Consider the following 24,696-nt stretch of genomic DNA (forward strand, 5'->3'; position numbering starts at 1 on the left):
TATCGCCGATTTCGGTGGGTTCAAATGCTGACAGTCCGACCCGAAATGTCCCAAAAAAAAATATATATCAGCGGTTTCTTACATATGTAATTGTACCAGCGACAATGAAGAAGACACAAAATACCCCAAGAACCAAAAATGGGAAAATCGTTTAAAAATGCAAATGGCCCGCACATGGACAGAAAGCAGAAGGCAGAAAACGATATTGTGTGTTCGAGTACATATGTATGTACATACATATGTATTCAAATCAGTCCATGGGTCGGTCGTCATTGCCGGGTTGTCGAGTTGTCGGTGGGTCGCCTTGGTTTCTGTGGCTGTCGTTTCCTGGCGCTGCATTTGTCAAACGCCGCGGAATTAATGAACCGCAACAGCAATGCCGATTTGTATCTTATGGAGACCGAAACAACAACCAGACCCAACCAGCCTGGCTGCCCCCAATACAATCACAAATGGTAACCAGAACTCATGTTTAGAGCGGCGGACCTTAGCACGTGTGAAATGTTTTCACATGGCACTTCATTTATTTCGTTGGACTGGGGCTTCGACTGTGAATGCGCCAGCGGCTGGCTCCAGGTGTTGGTCACCTTCTGCTCTTGTTGGGGACGCGTCCATAAATTTCCTTATTTTCTGCTTTGTGCATTTGTTACGTTCGTTATGCACGCATTTGCCATCTCTTTCGCTCACCCTCGGTCCAGTCCGGTCCCGTTCCGTTCCGTCCTCTGTATCGTATTCAATTTGTTTGCCGATTTTTGACAGGCAACGGGGCCTTACATACATCTGTATGTATCTCTAATAACTCTGGCCTGAGTGTTTATGTATCGATTCAATTCCAATACGCGTAGCAATGCCAAGAATTTACGCAATTTTCCACATACAATATATATTCCACACTGATACCAAAACAGGGATAGGTTCTCCAGCAGAGGAGTATGGTATGGTTTATGCGGGGAACCTACACATCATGACAATCGACTGCGCATGAACATCATCAACAGTTTTGTCACCACGTGGCGGCTGTCGATCATCGTACATGTTTACACATATTGATATAGAGAACCCAGCCAGCTACTATCTTGGTGTGTATCTCTGACGAGCACTTCGACTTCAAGAGATAACCCAATGACTCTTGGGGTAAGTCTTTCTAAAGCTGTCTCGCCCGAGAAGTATTTATCACCCGGACCGAGCACACACACAATGGTCCAATTTCCTCTGCAATCAATTTCAGAACTGTCACTTTGACACTTGAATGTTCTGTTTCATTCTCCCACTCCCACTCTCACTCTCTTATCAACCGTCTTCTGTCCGCCTGTTCTGTCTTCATGCTTCATCGCTGCTGCTGTGCCGAATGCCGTAGACAACACGTCTGTACCCTATTTATCGGGTACAAAGTATTACGATATTTATCATACAATAAATGCCATTTTATCGCTCTTGAACCTCCCCATACTTTCTTGTCTTTCGCCTCGCACTGTGGCAAATATTTGTTCATTTGTTTGTTTGTTTGTTTGTTGCCTGTAGGAGAAGTACCCACAACACACTCGTCTGCACAACTACGAGTATTTGTGTACACTTTGTAGGTGGCTCTTATTTCTGCTGTCAACGTCGTCGTCGTTGTCGTCGTCGTCATCGGGGGCACCTCTCTATTGTAGTAGTTGGTGTCAAGCGGTAGAGAAACAAAAAGACAAGTCTGGTAGCCGACATGCCCTGTCACATTATTCCCCAAAGCTGTCAAAAACAGAAGAAACAACAGAAAATGTCATACCTCTGGGTGGTTCGGGTGACACCTTTTGACACTTGTCCAAAGTGCATCAATGGCAAACACAGGAAATGTGCTACTTCTGGCAATGGATTCTCCTTAAACATTTCGGAACAACCCAGAATCCAGAGCTATTTCCGTTCCCTCGCAAAGAAAAGTTTGGATCGGTCTGACTAAAAACTAGGTACATATGTGTTAGGTATTATATTAATATCTATATACGGTCACACCATCCAAGGGGGATAGAATAAAAGAGAATCTTGAAGACAACGCGTGCTTAAGTCTGAGTGTCAATACACTACATAATTGGCGACGAGCATAAAATAAAACGTATTAATATACATACACATGTTAAAAGTGCATATAATATATGAATAGCAACATGACGAAAAATGAAGCACCAACATTCTATCAAATGGCAACAATTGCTGAGTTTTCGCCACACCAAGAAACGTTCTGCATTTGGAAGGAAAAATTCGACATACATTTGTGCGAATTGAATGTGAAAGAGGAAAACACAAAAAAGGCAGTTTTGTTGAAGTCGATCGGTACAGCGGCTTACACTGTACTACATAGTTTGTGCAATCCGGTATCACCCGTATCAAAAGCATACAAAGAATTATGTGAAATTTTAAAAACACACTACACACCACCTACACTCATATTCAGAGAAAGAAAAAAATTTCACATGTCCACAAAAAGTGAAGATGAGACTGTAGCGGAGTGGTATGCTCGAGTTAAACAATTGGCATTGGAATGCAAATTTGGCTCAAATCTGGAAGCGTTTGTATTAAACCAATTTGTGATGAGCCTTCCCAACCCTATATATGAAAGAATATGTGAAGAAGACGAAAATCTAACTCTGGCTGATGCACTCAAGAAGGCGATGATCATGGAGACGAAGATCAGCACAAGGAAGACAGAACACAACGTCAACTACATGCATCAAAAGAACGGGACTAGTCAATGGCAGAGGCAAAGAGGCGAGAACAGAGATCAAGCAAAGAGCAACGGCAGAAGTCATTTCAAGGGCAACCGAAACGTGAGTTACAGAGGCGGCAGAAGCGACGGTGACGGCGACGGCGAAAACGACTGCGACGCTGGCAGAGAAAAGAAGCAGCAGCCATGCACACACTGTGGCTGGCGAAATCATAACTCAAACAATTGCAAGTATAAGGCATGCAAATGTCACAGCTGTGGAAAAATAGGTCACTTGGCGAGCATTTGTAAAAATAAATCAAAAAAATCCGTAAATTATGTATCTCAAACAAAACATGACACCTATTCTGATAATAATTTTGATAATGATAATTATAACTTTTCTATCTATAGCGTTGATACAACCTCAACTAATGGAGTATATTATTTACCTGTAAAAATTGATGGAAACATAACGAAAATTGCTTGCGACACTGGTGCACCGTGCACATTGGTTCCAAAAACATTTTACGAAAGCTTAAATACCAGCAGACCACTTAGAAAATGTCTAGTTCCATATGTAGATTATAATGGAGATTCAATCAAAGTTATTGGTGAGTACGATGCAACGATCGAATATCGAGGTCTAAAAAAACAAATTGTTGTTGTTGTAACCAATGCAGTGAGTCCACCTTTGCTAGGTAGAACATTTTTGAGAGCTTTTAATTTTGAGTTAATGCAGGTGAACAATGTGTACGTAAATGAACCAAATTCTGTAATTACAGAACAGATTAAATCGGAGTTTGCTGAAGTTTTTGAGCCTCGTTTAGGTTCATATACTACGAATACGATATCGTTACTATTAAAAGAAGATGCAAAACCAATATTTTTCAAGCCTAGGTCAGTACCATTAGCATGGAAAGAAAAGATTGAAGTGCAGTTACGAAAATTCATAGATGATGGAATTTTAGAGCAAGTTGTTAGTTCTGAATGGGCAACACCTTTGGTACCGATTTTAAAACCAAACGGTGACATACGAATTTGTGGTGACTATAAGGTTACATTAAACCGGTCTTTAGTCGACGTAAAGTATCCACTACCTCGAATAGACGACATTTTTGCAGCGCTTGAAGGGGGTATTCAAAACTTGACCTGTCAAATGCTTACAATCAGCTAAATTTAGATGAGCAATCTCAAAATTTGTGTACTTGGAGCACACATATTGGACTATTGAAAGTTAAACGCTTACCATTTGGTATAAAAACTGCAGCAGCTATTTTTCAAAAAACAATGGAAGGGTTGTTTCAGGGTATGCGAGGAGTTGTGGTTTATCAAGATGACATAACAGTTACAGGACGAGATCTTCAAGAACATATTTCAAACCTAAAAGCTGTACTTAGAAAACTGAAATCAGTTGGACTTAAATTAAATGACAAGAAATGTGAGTTCTTTAAATCCAAAATTTGTTACCTAGGATTTTCAATTGACAGAATAGGACTGAGCAAAAACAATGATAGAGTTGCGAGTGTATTGTTTGCACCGGCTCCGGAAAACGTATCACAGCTTAGAGCTTTCATAGGCATGGTAAATTATTATTCAAAGTTTATCAATAATTTCGCTCAGATAATGAGTCCTTTATATGCATTATTAAAGAAAAATACAAAATTTAATTGGACACGCGAATGTCAGAGTGCATATGAAGAGGTAAAGAAAGAAGTAACTTCTGAACAAGTTTTAGTTCACTACAACCCAGATCAACCGTTAGTATTAACGACTGATGCTAGCAGTCATGCAGTTTCAGGTGTTTTATCACATAAATGCAATGAAGATATCAAACCAATAGCATTTGTATCAAGAGCATTATCCAAAAGTGAGCATAATTACAGTACAATCGAGAAAGAGGCCCTGGCTATAGTGTTCTGTGTGAGTAAATTAAGACAGTATCTTTTAGGAAACAAGTTCATCCTTCGAACAGATCACAAACCATTACTAAGCATATTTGGAGACCTGAAAGGACTTCCATTGATGGCCTCTGCACGAATGCAAAGATGGGCACTGACTTTGTCAGGTTTTCAATATACAGTTGAACACATAAAGGGGACCTTAAATATAGCAGATGGACTCTCAAGAATGCCTCAATGGGAAACGGCTGTACCAAACGAAGACTATAATTACATACATTTTATACAGTCCGAAAAGGTGTTCAAAATTAGCTTCAAAGAAATAGCTCGTGAAACACGACGTGACCCAATATTATCAAAAGTTTGTGAGGCAATTAACACTGGTTCGAAGACAAGATTAAAAGGCAGCGAGTTTTCTGCCTACATCTCTAAAACAAATGAACTTTCAGTGGAATATGATTGTATCTTATGGGGACACAGAGTAGTAATTCCAACCAAACTGAGACAAGCTATTTTAGCAGAATTTCATGCATCGCATTTGGGAATAGTAAAAACCAAAATGTTAGCACGTTCTTATGTGTGGTGGCCTTGCATGGATTCTGAAATTGAGAAATTAATTCGAGATTGTATTCCTTGTCAGGAACTACAATCAAGTCCAGAAAAGAGTCTGTTAATACCGTGGAAATCCACAGGAAAGGCTTGGAGTCGAGTACACATAGACTTTGCAGGACCAATTAGAGGTTTTCATTTATTGGTTATTATAGATTCTTATACAAAATGGGCAGAAGTATTCAAAACGAAGGAAATAACTTCATTGTTTACTATCAACAAGCTTAGAGAAGTATTTTGTCGATATGGTTTACCAGACGTGTTAGTTAGTGACAATGGACGACAGTTTACTTCTGATGATTTTAAAACGTTTATGAAAAACAATGGTGTTAATCACATTTTTACTGCTCCAGGACATCCAGCGACTAATGGTCAAGCAGAAAATTTTGTAAAGACTGTTAAGAAATCACTATATGCAAACATAAAGTCTAATGAAAGACAAGATTTTAATACAATTTTAAATAGATTTTTGATCGATTACCGAAATACGATTCATTGTACTACGGGCGAATCTCCTGCTAAATTATTTTTTGGTCGTACACTAAAAACAAGATTTTCGTTGTTAAAACCACCTACGGTCGAAAGCATAATAAATAAAAAACAGACTGAGTGTGTTGTAAATCACAAAGGTAGACGAAGCACAGAATTTTTAAAGGGTCAAAAAGTTATGGTTAGGGACTACAAAAATCCTAACAAAGCAAGCTGGACTCAGGCAACTGTAAAACAACAACTGGGCCCGCGTTCGTATTGTTGTATTTTGGCGAACAATAACAGAGAAATAAAACGTCACCTGGATCAAATTAGAAACCAAAGCACTAACAATCATACATCGCCTAATGCGAAAACACCTGATGTCGAAAGCAATTGTTCAGTAGATGACAATTCCAAAACCAACAATGAACAAATAGTTTCTCAACCAACACCCACCAGGAGAGAGTTGAGACCACGTGAGGCAGGGAAGGTAGTAAAGCGTATTTAACAATAAAATAATATAAAGAAAGGAATTATGAAATCAAATTATGTACAAATTAAACACTGAAACAAATACTAAACAGATTAAGAAGAAAGAAAAATACGAAATCACATAAATTTTATATACGCTAATTAGATTAAGTACACAAATCAAATTGTTATAAGAAAATAGATTTGTAAATGACATGTATATTAAACATCTAAGGAGAGGCGTGTTAGGTATTATATTAATATCTATATACGGTCACACCATCCAAGGGGGATAGAATAAAAGAGAATCTTGAAGACAACGCGTGCTTAAGTCTGAGTGTCAATACACTACAATATGTAAATCGGAAAGGGTGTTCCAATCTGTCTGCCGTGATATTACTTAGTACTCTCCGTCCTCTGCCTTATGCTAGGGGGAAAATCCCAAAAGGAGCGGCATGCAGAAGATACAGGCTTACAGGGCATCTCTTGGCAGGCATGGCAAGGTCATAAGTATAGCTACAAAACCGTCCAGTTAATGATTCGATCTCTGCTATAACTTGACCTAATAAAGTGTTTAACAAAGCACAACCCAATCTTCTTCTAAAAATGTTTCACAAACACTGATACTGATTTTTCCATCCTTTTCTTTGCTAAGATTCAAGTTCAAGTTGTAGACACATATCACCATTTCACATATCATATCATGTGGATTATGAGAAGCATTTGCTGGGTAGCAAAGTGGTCCCCACTTTTCCTCCCTTGTACATACATACATACATACATATATCCGCTTGTATATCCAATAACAGTAGAGCGGCCCCCAAATGCCTTTAATATTTATTATCACAGGGTTGGTTTTGTTATTGGTACTGAGACGGGGGTCTGTTCTGTTTTGTCCGTTTCCACGATGATGACTCAATTGACGGACAATGAACAACTTTCCAGTGAAAGAATTAAACTCGAAAAACAGCATATAAAGTTCTCCCCATTCATTCAGAGCCCAAGAAATCAGCTGATATTACATATCACTCCCAGCTCCACACGACATTCATTGTGCACTGATATTAACACTTGTACATACGACTATTCATCCATATGTATATGGAATTTATCTTAGGTATTATATTTTTGTCTGAGAATGTTTTGTGGGAAACTTTGTTGTTTCTGGGTTGCCAGGCTGCGGAAGTATCGATTCCGTTACTGGAGAACCTTTTAAATATGAGTTTCCTCGAAATATTACTTGAATTCTTTGCAGTTCTTTATTATATCATTGCTGAAATATTAGCTGGCATTTTCAAAACGGATGTACTCGCATATGCGAATAAGCTCCAGGCCAGTTGCACCCGACACCTTGTGGGACAGTCGTGGCCATTGCACATCGGGGGACCGTCACTGTCCAACACGGGCAAACAAGTGGGCAAGTGGTAGACAAAATTCTCATTAACTAAATAAACTTATGACAGATGGAATATACAAATGACGGGCATTAATTGCATACTCACGCAAAACAAGTTTCCCAGATCTGTCTGCCTGGGCGAATCATTTAGCAAATTAAATTTGCATTTCACAGTGTTTTTCTACGAGTACAAAGAAGCGCTAGAATAAGCAGTGTGCGGAATCCCCTACATATTTACACAAGGGTCATTCATTTAGGGGAAAATTGAACATTTTTAAAAGTAAACGAGGGGGAACGTTCTGAGTTGCTGCGGACACCGCAACTCTACAGTTATACCCGATACTAAGTCAGTATGGCTCCCCACCGGCAGACGCCGCTAATATTAAACGACACGACAAAGAGTGCGTGCGAGAGAGACAGAAAATCAGTCTGAGCGTGACGTCGGGCGCTGCGTAGCCAGTGCAAATTGATTTGTTCCTTTTGGCTATAAAAATGATCTGATCTGATCCAGATTCAGCAATCTGATAGATATGGTCATTATCTATGATTATGCGTTTTTAGTTTTCTCGAATCTGTAATATTGTGGATGAAACAGATTTTCGTCCTTTGTGGGGTCGGAATGGGGTGTGGCGAAATTTTGAGATATTCATTTTATAGTGAGAGCTAACAGGAGTGCGGATACCAAATTTGGTTAGGTTAGGTTAGGTTCAGGCGGTAGCCTGGGAGAGTGATGAAAGCCTCCCAAGCTCACTTGGACCTGTAGAAGGTCCGTTGTGGTGCCGCATGGGCGTGTGCCCCTTCCCAGTGCCTAAAAAAAACCGTGGCGAAACAGGCTGTTGCAAATTAAGGGCAGTCCCATCCGGAGGCTTGGATGAATCTGGACAAGGTCCCCGGTTTGATTTCGGACAGGTCCGAAATGTCTGTGAGGAAAGCGGCCCCGAGAATACGAAGACGACGATTTCCAAGGGCCGGGCAGTGGCAGAAGAAGTGGGGGACCGATTCCTCCTCTTCCTCGTCGCGACAACTCCTGCAGAAGACGTTATGAGGGATTGACAGTCTAGAGGCATGAGTGCCAATCTGCCAGTGTCCCGTAATGGCTCGAGTAACTGCAGAGCACTGTGCTCTGCTGAGCCTATACAGCTCGGCTGAGCGCTTCTTCGATCGATATGGCCATATCAATCTTGAGATTTTACAGGAAACGGTTTGCTGCCATCTCCTATTGGCATTTTGCTCGAACAATTCGTGCGTGAGGAGCCTGCACGTAGCCAGAGGCATCGCTACCTGCTCCCTCTCCATAAGGAGAGGAATTGTAGTACCCTGCCTTGCTAGCTCGTCGGCGGCGTCGTTCCCCTCGATGTCCCTGTGGCATGGGACCCATATAAGGAAAAGGTCTAACTGATCTGCGATCTCGTGCAGAGACCTGCGACAGTCATTTACAGTCGCTGAGTTCGACGATATTGAGCCTAGAGCTTTAATAGCTGCTTGGCTGTCCGAGAAAACGCACACTAAGTGCGTGTCTAGAAGTAGTTTGGAGACGATGGAAATGGCCTCCTTGATGGCTACAACCTCCGCTTGGAACACGCTTCAGTGGTCCGGGAGCCTGAAGCAATGACTGATGTTCAGCTCGCTGCAGTAGACTCCGCCTCCCACGCGGCCGTCTAACTTTGAGCCATCAGTGTAGAAGTGAACCGCATTTGAGGGTCCTGGTTCGCCCATCTCCCAGTCCTCCCTAAGTGGGATTGATACCTGGAAAGGCGTCGAGAGGTGATCACTAGGGACACAAAAATCTGTCCTCTCTGGTAATTGCGGGTGTCTCGTCAGGATTCCCGAGTGCCCAACCGCGGACGCTTTCCACAGTCTGGCTTCTCTCATTCTGAGTGCGGAAAGTGTTGCCACTTTCTTTCCCATGAGATCTATGGGGAGGAGGTCCAGCACAGTATCCAGGGCTTCCCCTGGAGTAGTGCGTAGCCCGCCAGTTAGGCATAGCTCTGCCATGCGTTGAACTCTGCTGAGTTTATTGAGGCATGTCCTTTTGTCTAAGGCTGGCCACCATACTACCGCTCCATAGAGCATGATCGGTCGTGTGATGGTGGTGTAAAGCCACCGAACTATATAGGGGGTCATTCCCCATCTTAGTCCGATGGCTTTCCTGCAAGTATAGAGGGCTACTGTGGCCTTCTTTACTCTATCCTCTATGCTCAAATTCCAATCGAGCTTTCTATCGAGTATTAGACCAAGATACTTGGCGTTGTTGCTGAAGATTAGCGCTTCCCCACATAGTCTTGGGGGAATCAGTGCCGGAACTTTGTACTTCCTAGTGAAGAGCACCAGTTCCGTTTTAGACGGGTTGACGCCTAGACCGCATTTGTCTGCCCATTTTGACATCTTCATGAGAGTGCTTGTCAGGCACTCACACAGCGTCTGCGGGAATTTACCCGAGAATGCTATAGCAACATCGTCCGCATACGCCACCACGCGGCAGCCACTCCCTCTATCTCCCGCAGCAGTTCGTTCACTGCCACGTTCCATAGGAGGGGCGAGAGGACTCCGCCCTGCGGGGTGCCTCTACTGACAAATCTGGTGGAGTTGACGTCCCCAGTGATGCCTCAACCGTCCTGCATTGTAGCATCTGATCGATCAGGCTCACCGTCCGGGAGTCAACCCCCAGGTCCGTCAGTGCACCCGTGATGGCGGTCGGGAGGATGTTATTAAAGGCGCCTTCTATGTCGAGGAAGGCTACCAGGGTGTACTCCTTACAGTTGAGGGACGCTTCTATGATCGATGTGATCGTGTGTAGGGCCGTTTCGGTGGATCTTCCTTTCCGATAGGCATGCTGGGAGTCTGAGAATAGACTAGGCGGAATATTTACCGTGAGATGCATCCCCAAAAGCCGGTCCATCGTCTTCAGAAGGAAGGACGATAGACTTATGGGTCTGAAATCTTTCAAACCTAAAAGCTGTACTTAGAAAACTGAAATCAGTTGGACTTAAATTAAATGACAAGAAATGTGAGTTCTTTAAATCCAAAATTTGTTACCTAGGATTTTCAATTGACAGAATAGGACTGAGCAAAAACAATGATAGAGTTGCGAGTGTATTGTTTGCACCGGCTCCGGAAAACGTATCACAGCTTAGAGCTTTCATAGGCATGGTAAATTATTATTCAAAGTTTATCAATAATTTCGCTCAGATAATGAGTCCTTTATATGCATTATTAAAGAAAAATACAAAATTTAATTGGACACGCGAATGTCAGAGTGCATATGAAGAGGTAAAGAAAGAAGTAACTTCTGAACAAGTTTTAGTTCACTACAACCCAGATCAACCGTTAGTATTAACGACTGATGCTAGCAGTCATGCAGTTTCAGGTGTTTTATCACATAAATGCAATGAAGATATCAAACCAATAGCATTTGTATCAAGAGCATTATCCAAAAGTGAGCATAATTACAGTACAATCGAGAAAGAGGCCCTGGCTATAGTGTTCTGTGTGAGTAAATTAAGACAGTATCTTTTAGGAAACAAGTTCATCCTTCGAACAGATCACAAACCATTACTAAGCATATTTGGAGACCTGAAAGGACTTCCATTGATGGCCTCTGCACGAATGCAAAGATGGGCACTGACTTTGTCAGGTTTTCAATATACAGTTGAACACATAAAGGGGACCTTAAATATAGCAGATGGACTCTCAAGAATGCCTCAATGGGAAACGGCTGTACCAAACGAAGACTATAATTACATACATTTTATACAGTCCGAAAAGGTGTTCAAAATTAGCTTCAAAGAAATAGCTCGTGAAACACGACGTGACCCAATATTATCAAAAGTTTGTGAGGCAACTAACACTGGTTCGAAGACAAGATTAAAAGGCAGCGAGTTTTCTGCCTACATCTCTAAAACAAATGAACTTTCAGTGGAATATGATTGTATCTTATGGGGACACAGAGTAGTAATTCCAACCAAACTGAGACAAGCTATTTTAGCAGAATTTCATGCATCGCATTTGGGAATAGTAAAAACCAAAATGTTAGCACGTTCTTATGTGTGGTGGCCTTGCATGGATTCTGAAATTGAGAAATTAATTCGAGATTGTATTCCTTGTCAGGAACTACAATCAAGTCCAGAAAAGAGTCTGTTAATACCGTGGAAATCCACAGGAAAGGCTTGGAGTCGAGTACACATAGACTTTGCAGGACCAATTAGAGGTTTTCATTTATTGGTTATTATAGATTCTTATACAAAATGGGCAGAAGTATTCAAAACGAAGGAAATAACTTCATTGTTTACTATCAACAAGCTTAGAGAAGTATTTTGTCGATATGGTTTACCAGACGTGTTAGTTAGTGACAATGGACGACAGTTTACTTCTGATGATTTTAAAACGTTTATGAAAAACAATGGTGTTAATCACATTTTTACTGCTCCAGGACATCCAGCGACTAATGGTCAAGCAGAAAATTTTGTAAAGACTGTTAAGAAATCACTATATGCAAACATAAAGTCTAATGAAAGACAAGATTTTAATACAATTTTAAATAGATTTTTGATCGATTACCGAAATACGATTCATTGTACTACGGGCGAATCTCCTGCTAAATTATTTTTTGGTCGTACACTAAAAACAAGATTTTCGTTGTTAAAACCACCTACGGTCGAAAGCATAATAAATAAAAAACAGACTGAGTGTGTTGTAAATCACAAAGGTAGACGAAGCACAGAATTTTTAAAGGGTCAAAAAGTTATGGTTAGGGACTACAAAAATCCTAACAAAGCAAGCTGGACTCAGGCAACTGTAAAACAACAACTGGGCCCGCGTTCGTATTGTTGTATTTTGGCGAACAATAACAGAGAAATAAAACGTCACCTGGATCAAATTAGAAACCAAAGCACTAACAATCATACATCGCCTAATGCGAAAACACCTGATGTCGAAAGCAATTGTTCAGTAGATGACAATTCCAAAACCAACAATGAACAAATAGTTTCTCAACCAACACCCACCAGGAGAGAGTTGAGACCACGTGAGGCAGGGAAGGTAGTAAAGCGTATTTAACAATAAAATAATATAAAGAAAGGAATTATGAAATCAAATTATGTACAAATTAAACACTGAAACAAATACTAAACAGATTAAGAAGAAAGAAAAATACGAAATCACATAAATTTTATATACGCTAATTAGATTAAGTACACAAATCAAATTGTTATAAGAAAATAGATTTGTAAATGACATGTATATTAAACATCTAAGGAGAGGCGTGTTAGGTATTATATTAATATCTATATACGGTCACACCATCCAAGGGGGATAGAATAAAAGAGAATCTTGAAGACAACGCGTGCTTAAGTCTGAGTGTCAATACACTACAATATGTAAATCGGAAAGGGTGTTCCAATCTGTCTGCCGTGATATTACTTAGTACTCTCCGTCCTCTGCCTTATGCTAGGGGGAAAATCCCAAAAGGAGCGGCATGCAGAAGATACAGGCTTACAGGGCATCTCTTGGCAGGCATGGCAAGGTCATAAGTATAGCTACAAAACCGTCCAGTTAATGATTCGATCTCTGCTATAACTTGACCTAATAAAGTGTTTAACAAAGCACAACCCAATCTTCTTCTAAAAATGTTTCACAAACACTGATACTGATTTTTCCATCCTTTTCTTTGCTAAGATTCAAGTTCAAGTTGTAGACACATATCACCATTTCACATATCATATCATGTGGATTATGAGAAGCATTTGCTGGGTAGCAAAGTGGTCCCCACTTTTCCTCCCTTGTACATACATACATACATACATATATCCGCTTGTATATCCAATAACAGTAGAGCGGCCCCCAAATGCCTTTAATATTTATTATCACAGGGTTGGTTTTGTTATTGGTACTGAGACGGGGGTCTGTTCTGTTTTGTCCGTTTCCACGATGATGACTCAATTGACGGACAATGAACAACTTTCCAGTGAAAGAATTAAACTCGAAAAACAGCATATAAAGTTCTCCCCATTCATTCAGAGCCCAAGAAATCAGCTGATATTACATATCACTCCCAGCTCCACACGACATTCATTGTGCACTGATATTAACACTTGTACATACGACTATTCATCCATATGTATATGGAATTTATCTTAGGTATTATATTTTTGTCTGAGAATGTTTTGTGGGAAACTTTGTTGTTTCTGGGTTGCCAGGCTGCGGAAGTATCGATTCCGTTACTGGAGAACCTTTTAAATATGAGTTTCCTCGAAATATTACTTGAATTCTTTGCAGTTCTTTATTATATCATTGCTGAAATATTAGCTGGCATTTTCAAAACGGATGTACTCGCATATGCGAATAAGCTCCAGGCCAGTTGCACCCGACACCTTGTGGGACAGTCGTGGCCATTGCACATCGGGGGACCGTCACTGTCCAACACGGGCAAACAAGTGGGCAAGTGGTAGACAAAATTCTCATTAACTAAATAAACTTATGACAGATGGAATATACAAATGACGGGCATTAATTGCATACTCACGCAAAACAAGTTTCCCAGATCTATCTGCCTGGGCGAATCATTTAGCAAATTAAATTTGCATTTCACAGTGTTTTTCTACGAGTACAAAGAAGCGCTAGAATAAGCAGTGTGCGGAATCCCCTACATATTTACACAAGGGTCATTCATTTAGGGGAAAATTGAACATTTTTAAAAGTAAACGAGGGGGAACGTTCTGAGTTGCTGCGGACACCGCAACTCTACAGTTATACCCGATACTAAGTCAGTATGGCTCCCCACCGGCAGACGCCGCTAATATTAAACGACACGACAAAGAGTGCGTGCGAGAGAGACAGAAAATCAGTCTGAGCGTGACGTCGGGCGCTGCGTAGCCAGTGCAAATTGATTTGTTCCTTTTGGCTATAAAAATGATCTGATCTGATCCAGATTCAGCAATCTGATAGATATGGTCATTATCTATGATTATGCGTTTTTAGTTTTCTCGAATCTGTAATATTGTGGATGAAACAGATTTTCGTCCTTTGTGGGGTCGGAATGGGGTGTGGCGAAATTTTGAGATATTCATTTTATAGTGAGAGCTAACAGGAGTGCGGATACCAAATTTGGTTAGGTTAGGTTAGGTTCAGGCGGTAGCCTGGGAGAGTGATGAAACCCTCCCAAGCTCACTTGGACCTGTAGAAGGTCCGAGGGGGTGCGGCATGGGCGCGTGCCCCTTCCCAGTGCCTAAAAAAAACCGTGGAGAAACAGGCTGTTGCAAATTAAGGGCAGTCCCATCCGGAGGCTTGGATGAATCTGGACAAGGTCCCCGGTTTGATTTCGGACAGGTCCGAAATGTCTGTGAGGAAAGCGGCCCCGAGAATACGAAGACGACGATTTCCAAGGGCCGGGCAGTGGCAGAAGAAGTGGGGGACCGATTCCTCCTCTTCCTCGTCGCGACAACTCCTGCAGAAGACGTTATGAGGGATTGACAGTCTAGAGGCATGAGTGCCAATCTGCCAGTGTCCCGTAATGGCTCGAGTAACTGCAGAGCACTGTGCTCTGCTGAGCCTATACAGCTCGGCTGAGCGCTTCTTCGATCGATATGGCCATATCAATCTTGAGATTTTACAGGAAACGGTTTGCTGCCATCTCCTATTGGCATTTTGCTCGAACAATTCGTGCGTGAGGAGCCTGCACGTAGCCAGAGGCATCGCTACCTGCTCCCTCTCCATAAGGAGAGGAATTGTAGTACCCTGCCTTGCTAGCTCGTCGGCGGCGTCGTTCCCCTCGATGTCCCTGTGGCCTGGGACCCATATAAGGAAAAGGTCTAACTGATCTGCGATCTCGTGCAGAGACCTGCGGCAGTCATTTACAGTCGCTGAGTTCGACGATATTGAGCCTAGAGCTTTAATAGCTGCTTGGCTGTCCGAGAAAACGCACACTAAGTGCGTGTCTAGAAGTAGTTTGGAGACGATGGAAATGGCCTCCTTGATGGCTACAACCTCCGCTTGGAACACGCTTCAGTGGTCCGGGAGCCTGAAGCAATGACTGATGTTCAGCTCGCTGCAGTAGACTCCGCCTCCCACGCGGCCGTCTAACTTTGAGCCATCAGTGTAGAAGTGAACCGCATTTGAGGGTCCTGGTTCGCCCATCTCCCAGTCCTCCCTAAGTGGGATTGATACCTGGAAAGGCGTCGAGAGGTGATCACTAGGGACACAAAAATCTGTCCTCTCTGGTAATTGCGGGTGTCTCGTCAGGATTCCCGAGTGCCCAACCGCGGACGCTTTCCACAGTCTGGCTTCTCTCATTCTGAGTGCGGAAAGTGTTGCCACTTTCTTTCCCATGAGATCTATGGGGAGGAGGTCCAGCACAGTATCCAGGGCTTCCCCTGGAGTAGTGCGTAGCCCGCCAGTTAGGCATAGCTCTGCCATGCGTTGAACTCTGCTGAGTTTATTGAGGCATGTCCTTTTGTCTAAGGCTGGCCACCATACTACCGCTCCATAGAGCATGATCGGTCGTGTGATGGTGGTGTAAAGCCACCGAACTATATAGGGGGTCATTCCCCATCTTAGTCCGATGGCTTTCCTGCAAGTATAGAGGGCTACTGTGGCCTTCTTTACTCTATCCTCTATGCTCAAATTCCAATCGAGCTTTCTATCGAGTATTAGACCAAGATACTTGGCGTTGTTGCTGAAGATTAGCGCTTCCCCACATAGTCTTGGGGGAATCAGTGCCGGAACTTTGTACTTCCTAGTGAAGAGCACCAGTTCCGTTTTAGACGGGTTGACGCCTAGACCGCATTTGTCTGCCCATTTTGACATCTTCATGAGAGTGCTTGTCAGGCACTCACACAGCGTCTGCGGGAATTTACCCGAGAATGCTATAGCAACATCGTCCGCATACGCCACCACGCGGCAGCCACTCCCTCTATCTCCCGCAGCAGTTCGTTCACTGCCACGTTCCATAGGAGGGGCGAGAGGACTCCGCCCTGCGGGGTGCCTCGACTGACAAATCTGGTGGAGTTGACGTCCCCAGTGATGCCTCAACCGTCCTGCATTGTAGCATCTGATCGATCAGGCTCACCGTCCGGGAGTCAACCCCCAGGTCCGTCAGTGCACCCGTGATGGCGGTCGGGAGGATGTTATTAAAGGCGCCTTCTATGTCGAGGAAGGCTACCAGGGTGTACTCCTTACAGTTGAGGGACGCTTCTATGATCGATGTGATCGTGTGTAGGGCCGTTTCGGTGGATCTTCCTTTCCGATAGGCATGCTGGGAGTCTGAGAATAGACTAGGCGGAATATTTACCGTGAGATGCATCCCCAAAAGCCGTTCCATCGTCTTCAGAAGGAAGGACGATAGACTTATGGGTCTGAAATTTTTGCGAGGGCTTGCCTGCCTTGGGGATGAAGACGACTTTGGTGTGAAGCCAGGTTTCCGGGATATATCCATGGGAGAAGATTCCCTCGTATATCCTTTTGAGCCAATTAGTGGCTTTTTGTCCAGCGTGAATCAGTTGGGCAGGGATGATGCCATCTGGTCCCGCGGATTTGTATGGTTTGAAGCTTTTTATTGCCCAGGAAATGTTCTCCTGGCTTAGCAGGTTCATGATAACACTTGAGGCAACGGAGGGAGCCGCGATGTAGTGTGGTCTGTTTTCATCGCAGCCGGGAAAGTGGGTGTTAAGGAGAAGATTTAGCGACTCATTGCTGGACGTTGTCCATGATTGGTCGGCGTTCTTCAGGTAGCCCAGAGTGGGTGTAGTCTTCGAGAGAACTTTGCGCAAGCGCGAGGCTTCCGAGTTATTCTCAATGTCGCTACAGAACTTACGCCATGAGGCGCGTTTGGCTTTCCTCAGTTCTTTATTGTAAACTGACAGACTGGCCTTGTAATCGGCCCAGTTCTGCTCAGCGTTTTCAGCCTTAGCTTTATTGAAGAGTCTTCGGGAGGCTTTCCGGAGTTCCCTCAGTTTCGGATTCCACCATTCAGGTTTCTTCCGGCCTCTGCTCTTGCTAGAGGGGCAGGATTTATCGAGCGCCTCAATGCAGGCGTCGGTAAATAGTTTAACAAGATGAGTCGTGGCTTCCCTGGAGATCTCCTCCTCAGGTGGAGTCTCAGGGAGAACACGACAGAGGTGGTCTGAGTACCGAGCCCAGTTTCTCCGCCTAAGGTTCCGAAATTGAGCTGGTCTCGGTAGTGAAAAAGAGAATACGGTATCCACGTACCTGTGGTCCGAGAAGGAGTGCTCTTCCAGGACCCTCCAGGATACGATGTTCCCTTGTAACTCATGAGAGGCAAGTGTGAGGTCCAGGACCTTCTTGCGGTTTTTAATATTGAAGGTGGGATCACTCCCCGTATTTAAAAGGACCATCTGAGTGGTCAGTAAATAGTTGAAAAGGTACTCACCCCTTTCGTTGGTGTCAGTGCTTCCCCACTGGCAGTGGTGTGCATTGGCGTCGCACCCTGCGATTAGGCCGGTGTCCTTGGCCTCGCAGTCTGTGATTAGCGCCCTGAGCGCCTGTGGAGGTGGGTCTGGTTGGTCGTGACCCAAGTACGTGGAGCAGATTCTCAGTGAGCACCCCTGGCCTTCGAGGCTCACTGCTGTTTGGTCTTCATTGCTGAAATTTGGGAGCAAAAATAAGTGAAATCTCTTTTTGCAAGGATGCAGGTGCGAGTTTTACCTGCGGAGTCAGCTACGTATAGCTTATAGTCAGGAGTCCTCAGACCAGAGACCCTGTTTCCGAGGATCCAGGGCTCCTGAATGAGGACTATGTCGGCTCCACCCTTGGCTAGGTGGAGCAGGAGAGCAGCGCATGCTGCCTTACAATGGTGGAGGTTTATCTGCAGGAGTATCAGTGACATTCCTGAGGTTCACCTCCACCATTGTCCTGTCGTGGTCGCTCTCCGAAGAGTCCAGCTCCTCCGCGACCCCGATGTGCTTGAGATCCCTAGAGAGATCGCTCACGTCTGACACGTAACCATCTAGGATGTCATCCGACACCACTGATGCCACGTCTGACACCGCAGGCTTGATCTCCATACTAGGGATCTCCGGGGGCTCCAGGTCTGGCTCGACCGTCGGTTGCATGCCTTTGGAGTCGGACTTGTACGGTACTACGACTATCTTCTTGTAGCCGTAGTCTACAGCGCCCTCCGTGTCGTGGAGAAGTCTGACCGACTCCTCGTTCAGGACGAGGATGATTTGGCGCCTCTGCCCGTTGCTCTCCCCTACCTTGGCCACCTTCCAATCGGCTGTGGGAAGGTGGGGGTTGCAGACCTGCAGAATCCGGAGAATCTTATCCGGCTCTGCAGGCTTCGCCGAGACCCACGCTCTGGCCCTCGGCTTGCTGGGGATGTCCTCCCACTTCACGACCTCCAGCTGGGCTCCTGGGTAGACCTCCTTGAGCGACGCTACCGCCTTCGCGTAGAGGGCCGCCGAGCGAGCATCTTGGCAGGCGATGGCTTTCACCCTGCCTTGGTGCCACCCGGCGTCCTCACACTTGGGCGGAGGTCCTCCATTCTCCTCCAACTCCTGGAGGAAACGGCCTTGGAGCTCGTTTTCCACGAGGTGCCACTTGTCCCTAGGGATCTGCCCGTCTTTAGAGCCCCTGTCTAGGACTGCTGGACTTGTGTGGCGGTGTCCTCCGCCGAGCGTTGCCGCTTGCTTGGGGCCTTGGCTGTGGCCTTGCCAGCTTTGGCTGGCTGGTAGTCGGGCAGGACTGTCTTGGCCCATCGCCGCGATTCGATTCCCTGGGCAGACGCCAGGAACACCGGGTCGTCGTTGCCCAGGATGAAGGCCGCACGTCTTTTGTCCTGGAACTTGGGCCTATCTGTCGAGGCAGAGGCGCCGCCTGCCGGGGTTGTCAAGGGGTTCCCGGTCCCAAGGGGTCCGCCAGCCGCGATATCGCTCTGCATGGTCGCCCCCCCGGTAGCCGGGTCGCCCTTGGGACCCCCCGACGTGGATTGGCCCGATTGGCTTTTCGGTCCTCTCCTCACAGCGCCTGCTGCCTCGAGACGGTGGACCGACTTAGTCTCCTTCCCCGTCTTTTTGGGCACTGGTTTCCCAGATGCGTTTGTAGTGGGATGGTCTTTTCCCTCCGGCACTTTAGGTGGAGTGCCGTGCTCCTTTGCGGTGTTTTTTAGTTTTAGATTTAAATTTGGCATATTGATCCCACGAGTAGGCAGGAAGGGGTTAGTCGCCCGGGGCATAGCCCGCGTGCCCCGCGGGGCGAAGTTTTTAAATATTTTTGTAGCAGTGACATATCACAGAAGTCTGGATCCAAAACATCGTTGCTCTAGCTCTTATAGTCTTTGAGCACTAGGCGCTCATAGGGACGGACAGACGGACAGACGGACGGACGGACGGACGGACAGACGGACAGACAGACAGGGCACTAAAATTGCAAAGCATACAGTTTTGAACTTGGCACAAGGGATGGGATGGCAGGCGCAAAGGAACGGGACAAAGTCTAAATGGATTGTTCTCTGGTTAGAGATATGTACGAGTACGTAGATGGCTGGGATGGATGGCTGTTGTCCAGCATAGAGCACAGAAACTGCGTCTACAAGTGCGTTCTGCATCTGCATCTGCACACACTGGCACTCGCACTCGTACTCGTATGACACATACGAGTCCGAGTGCATTTCTGTAGTAAGTGTGGTACGGTCAATGCACAGACGGAGACGACCAGACAAATATTTGTTTGCTTTTGTTGCCTCTGCAAATGGGTGGAAGTGGGTGTGGAGGCGGAGGTGGAGGCCTGACCACGTCACGTCACACAGCCGGTCCTCATCGTCGGCGTCGGCGTCGGCGTCGGCGTCGTCGTCATCCATATGGCAAAACTATTTTCAAAAATGTTTTAATTATTTGCTGCCATATTCCTTAAAGCGTTGACTAGTCGGCGGCATCTCCGTCTGCTGGTCTGGGGCGGTCGGTCTCTTCCCTGGTCACTGGTGGGGGGGTGGGGGAAATGGGGCATGGTGCATGGTGCAGCGTGCATTGGAAAAATGTGCAACAACTTTAGAGGTTTTCTCTGTTTAGTACATTTTGGCGTGGGCTTTGGTTTTTACTTGTATTCCTCCATTCTTTTTTGTTTACCCGCCGCCTTGCTCATCTCGTCTTGTCGTAATTTTCTCTTTTGTCACCCACACCACCGACACTCGCCCTCCCGTACACTACGCAAAAAATGTCTAGGGGATCAGAACCCACCCATACCAGCAGCTGCAGCACAAGCGCTTTTGCTCTGCAAAGAGAGGAATATTGGAACTGGAACGAGGTGTACGCTCTCCCGAAGCGCTCTCTGGGAATTCCGCACCTTTTCAGGTGAGTCAGGAAGTTAGCAAAGCTGCCATGCGACATTTTGGACAACAAATTCAATGCTTTATCCGTGTCCAACGATCATCATCGTTCTGTACAGCAAGTCAAGCATCGATTCCATCGACCAGCGACAATAGAAACGCCATGTACGAGTGGTCGTAGAGCCCCTGCTGCGGCTTTTAACCGTCAGCAGGCAGCCCAGACTTGAGACGGCCAACAAACCACAAGCATACTCGCTTTACGGGCTTCTTTTTACCCGAGCCAAGACGCCCAATGAAGCGAGAAAAATTACTGTTTGTTAAGTGAGTTTGTCAACATGAGGCGTGCGCATCGCAGAGGCCCGAGAGGCAAAGACAGAGACAGAGACAGATAGAGATAGGGATAGAGATAGGGATAGAGATAGAGATACAAACAAGTATCATTAACGCAATGCCCAAACCGTTAGAGAGACATTCGAGTTTGGGCTGAGAGTCGGAGCTGGAGTTGGTGGCATCTTTACCCGGAAGCCGGCTTCAAAAACTCCATAACTCCGAGTATTTTTCCGCAGAAGTTTTCTTTGGTTTGGCTTTGGCTGCGAGAGAGGAAGGGGATGCCTTTGCAATGTATGTAATTGAATACCTGACATAGTCATTTTTCCCGGCACATACCCTAACACTCGCCAGAGCGTCTTCATTTCCACTTGACGAATATTTTGTTCGCTCATTTGTAATTCATTTTTTGTATATTTCCTCATTCGATGAGGACCTATATCACTTATACATATGTATGTCTACTACTACTATTATTTGATTATCAGAACATTAATGGGTATCCAAAACATCGGCCCCCAAACGCTATCATTTCTTCTGAATACTGTTCTTGTTTGGGTTCTGGTTCTGTCTAAAAATGGTACTTGGATGGTACCCCATCAGAGCCCAGAACACAGCGGGCGCAACGCCAAGCCAAGGCTACTGGCCATACATACTGCCAGCAATTACTCATTTATGGCCAACCAGCGGCATTTCTCGCTCTCGGCCGCTGTGCGTGTGTCCTTTTGCGGCCACTTATTAAAGCATTTCAAAGAGTATAACCATTTTGATCACAGAAGGAAACATGTTGTATATTCGTATGTTCGGATGGCTGGCAAAGGAACGATCGATATGCAAGTGTATTAAAAGCGTCGACCCCCCAAACAATCCTTTCCAGCCTATTGGCCTATTCGATGGTTTGGTCTGGAGGTACTTCAGGTTCGGGCCACCCCACCCTTCCCTTCGGGTATTGGCTTCTGCTTTATGCATATAGCGATTAAGGGTAATTAAAAAATCGCATCAATCGACTGTCCTACCCATAACAAGCTTTTGCCACCTATTAGCCACATTTAGCCACATGTAGTACCTTATGGGTCTCCTTCGACAAGTGTTCAAGTGATGAAAACTGAACAAAGAACGTTGATTGTTGGTTTTCAACCGGTAATTACGCTGAACTATATACATACCTATAGCTCTTGAAATCTACATCTAAAATGTTCCTTCGAATTTACCCTTCCAGATGTTTCGACTAAATAGACATGTTCGACTACATCTAATCCCATTTGTTTTGTTTAAGTGAATCCCAGTCGACACAAATCGTACGAGAATGTATTTACAATATGAGCGGAGCCGTATAGATGTAGATTTGAACTTTGCTCCCGATTTAAGCTAATCAGGTCCGTGTCATCATCTATTATTTTGACAGCCGATACGGGCTCGAATATGTATGTATCTGAACTTTGACATTCACATGTACATACATATGTACCATCCTCGCAGCAACAGTTCCCTTATCTCACCGATGCTGCTGTCTAACCTAAGCTGGAGCTTGGTCTTGGCCTGGGGCTGGTTCTGGTTCTTTTTTTGGTTTTGGTTCTGGTGCCGGAGTGATAAGAAAATTTAATTTTCAAAACCAGTAATCACAAATCGATGTTCTATTTAAATAGGGCATTAAAAATACATTTTTAGTTTGGGTGGTGCTGCTCGAAGACTGAGAGAGAGAGGCAGTCAGTCGATAATCAGTGCAGCGAGATCATTTTCTTTGGAGGGCCACGTGGGGTTATCGGCCTCCTAAATACTCGCAATGCAACTGAGTGTTATTTCATATTATTTTTCCAAACTTTTATGTTCCATTTGACACAGTTGCAGAGGCTTTTATATACATACATATGTACACACATATTTACACACCCGGGAGTGCTATCAGTCGGTCAGTTCTATACAGTGGAACCTTCTAATCTGGTACTCCTCGCCTTTGCCCTCGCCCTCCCAGCACAGACAGTACGACGAGTATGATGGTCAGGTTCCGAGCGCATGAATCCCCTAGGATAGAGGAATCGAGGGAAATCTATGTATGTAACCCCCACTGAACTTTGAGCTACAAAATGCATTGCTCTAGTGAATGGAATCTATGAAGAAGAGTCCAGAGGGATTCTGAATAGAAAGATCTCTCTGTTACTTTACATCTATTAGGTAGTACTCTGGCCTTTCCGATGGGATTCGTTTGGTCGACTTTCCATCGTTCTATATAGATTTTGTACATTTCGAACCATGGCTCCAATGTTAGAGGGCCTTTTTCCGGACATTTGCTTAAGTTATATTCCTTTGCATTTAAGTTTTTAACATTTTGACATTTCGCTTTCGCGATGGCCGACTGAGACTTTGACTCAGAATTGGCTTCGTTCCCGCTCCACACCCATTCCGCTCGTCTCTTAAATGGCGCTATTTTCTCACTGGTCGGTCCGTCCGTCCGTTCGTCCGTCCGTGTAGCTGTCCACCTCTCTGTCTAGCCGTCAGCTCTAGCCGGCGGTTCGCTTTTAGTTTTAGCATTTACTTCTGGCATAGTTTGCATTTTTCTAGCCACTCGTATCTATCGTTCTATCTATCTATCTACCCATCTATCTATGTATATGGCATGTTTTATTTCGTTTTTCGTCTATTTTTTTAGTCGTTTTTAACAAGCATATGTATGTTCTTATTGTACTCTGTGCTGTGCTCGTTTTTGTTATGGGATGGGTGTACGAGGACTGTAAATGCCGCGTGTGCTCATCACTTGCAGACACTTTAGAATGCAATGCAGCTTCCATCTGCGAGATACACAAAGCTCTGAGAGTAGACAGACAGAAAGATACAATCGAATGCTCAAACGGCTCAGATCGAACCGGATCAGATCGAATCAAATTATAGCCAATTGGTTTTAATCTTTTTTACTCCACTTTACTTTATTGTCTTCTAAACAGTTTTGCCCTTTTTTCATAATGTACTGTACAGATAGATAGATAACTTGATGGATAGATCGCCAAGTAACGTTAGCCGAAGCTCTAGCATGTTGTATACTTGACACATTTCCAACAACAGCGGGGAAAATCATCGGCCGTGTTTACGCCACTATCTTCACACTTTTCGAACGTGGCTGGAATCTGGCAACTGAATTGGAAAATTGCATATTAATTTTATTCAATGTCTGAGGTACCTCAGACGAGACACACAAAACGGGACAGAACTGAGGGATCAGATCCCTCTTACTCACTAGTGAATCAGGGCATCACCATCAGCGGTATGGCAGTATATGACACCACAATAGTCTTTGTGCTGCGAGTATTCTCCCACTTTAGTACTAGTACCTGGGGTTTTGCAGCTCTGTGTTTTCTCATCGCCAGGATATTTCTGGTAGTGAACCAACGAATGCGCCCCGGATATGGCCAGCAGCAGGATGAGGATATTCTGCACGACAGCCATGATGACAGACCAGACTAGTCAGACAGCTAACTCCACTCGCTAACTGAATGCACTGCCACTGCCACTGACACTTTTATAGTCCATATTCAAATTGGCTCCAGCAGGTGGCAGAGAACCTGCGATTCACAGCAAA

The 24,696-nt window shown here is 44.6% G+C and overlaps 1 protein-coding gene and 1 long non-coding RNA gene across 2 annotated transcripts; both read right to left on the bottom strand.

Annotated features, from left to right (window-relative positions):
• Nucleotides 1–7,436: 7,436 nt before the first annotated feature.
• LOC117193993 lies at nucleotides 7,437–7,777 on the bottom strand. Its single transcript, XR_004474717.1, has 3 exons — nucleotides 7,764–7,777; nucleotides 7,632–7,706; nucleotides 7,437–7,573 (listed from the first exon to the last, which is right to left on the bottom strand). It is a non-coding gene; the product is annotated as an uncharacterized LOC117193993 (long non-coding RNA).
• A 16,228-nt stretch (nucleotides 7,778–24,005) lies between these two features.
• Nucleotides 24,006–24,617, bottom strand: LOC117193703. Its single transcript, XM_033398431.1, has 2 exons — nucleotides 24,355–24,617; nucleotides 24,006–24,251 (listed from the first exon to the last, which is right to left on the bottom strand). The coding sequence occupies exons 1-2, from the start codon at nucleotides 24,561–24,563 to the stop codon at nucleotides 24,146–24,148; spliced, it is 315 nt and encodes a 104-aa protein (XP_033254322.1). The 5' UTR covers nucleotides 24,564–24,617; the 3' UTR covers nucleotides 24,006–24,145.
• Nucleotides 24,618–24,696: the final 79 nt, after the last annotated feature.

Source organism: Drosophila miranda (assembly GCF_003369915.1).
Source record: "Drosophila miranda strain MSH22 chromosome Y unlocalized genomic scaffold, D.miranda_PacBio2.1 Contig_Y2_pilon, whole genome shotgun sequence".
NCBI lineage: Eukaryota > Metazoa > Arthropoda > Insecta > Diptera > Drosophilidae > Drosophila > Drosophila miranda.

Bases quoted from the DNA above. Each gene is read 5' to 3' on its own strand.
- LOC117193703 (XM_033398431.1), bottom strand. From the start codon at position 24,563: ATGGCTGTCGTGCAGAATATCCTCATCCTGCTGCTGGCCATATCCGGG. The intron at 24,252-24,354 runs GTGAGTAAGAGG...TTTCCAATTCAG, and splicing joins GGTGATGCCCTGATTCACTA to TTGCCAGATTCCAGCCACGT.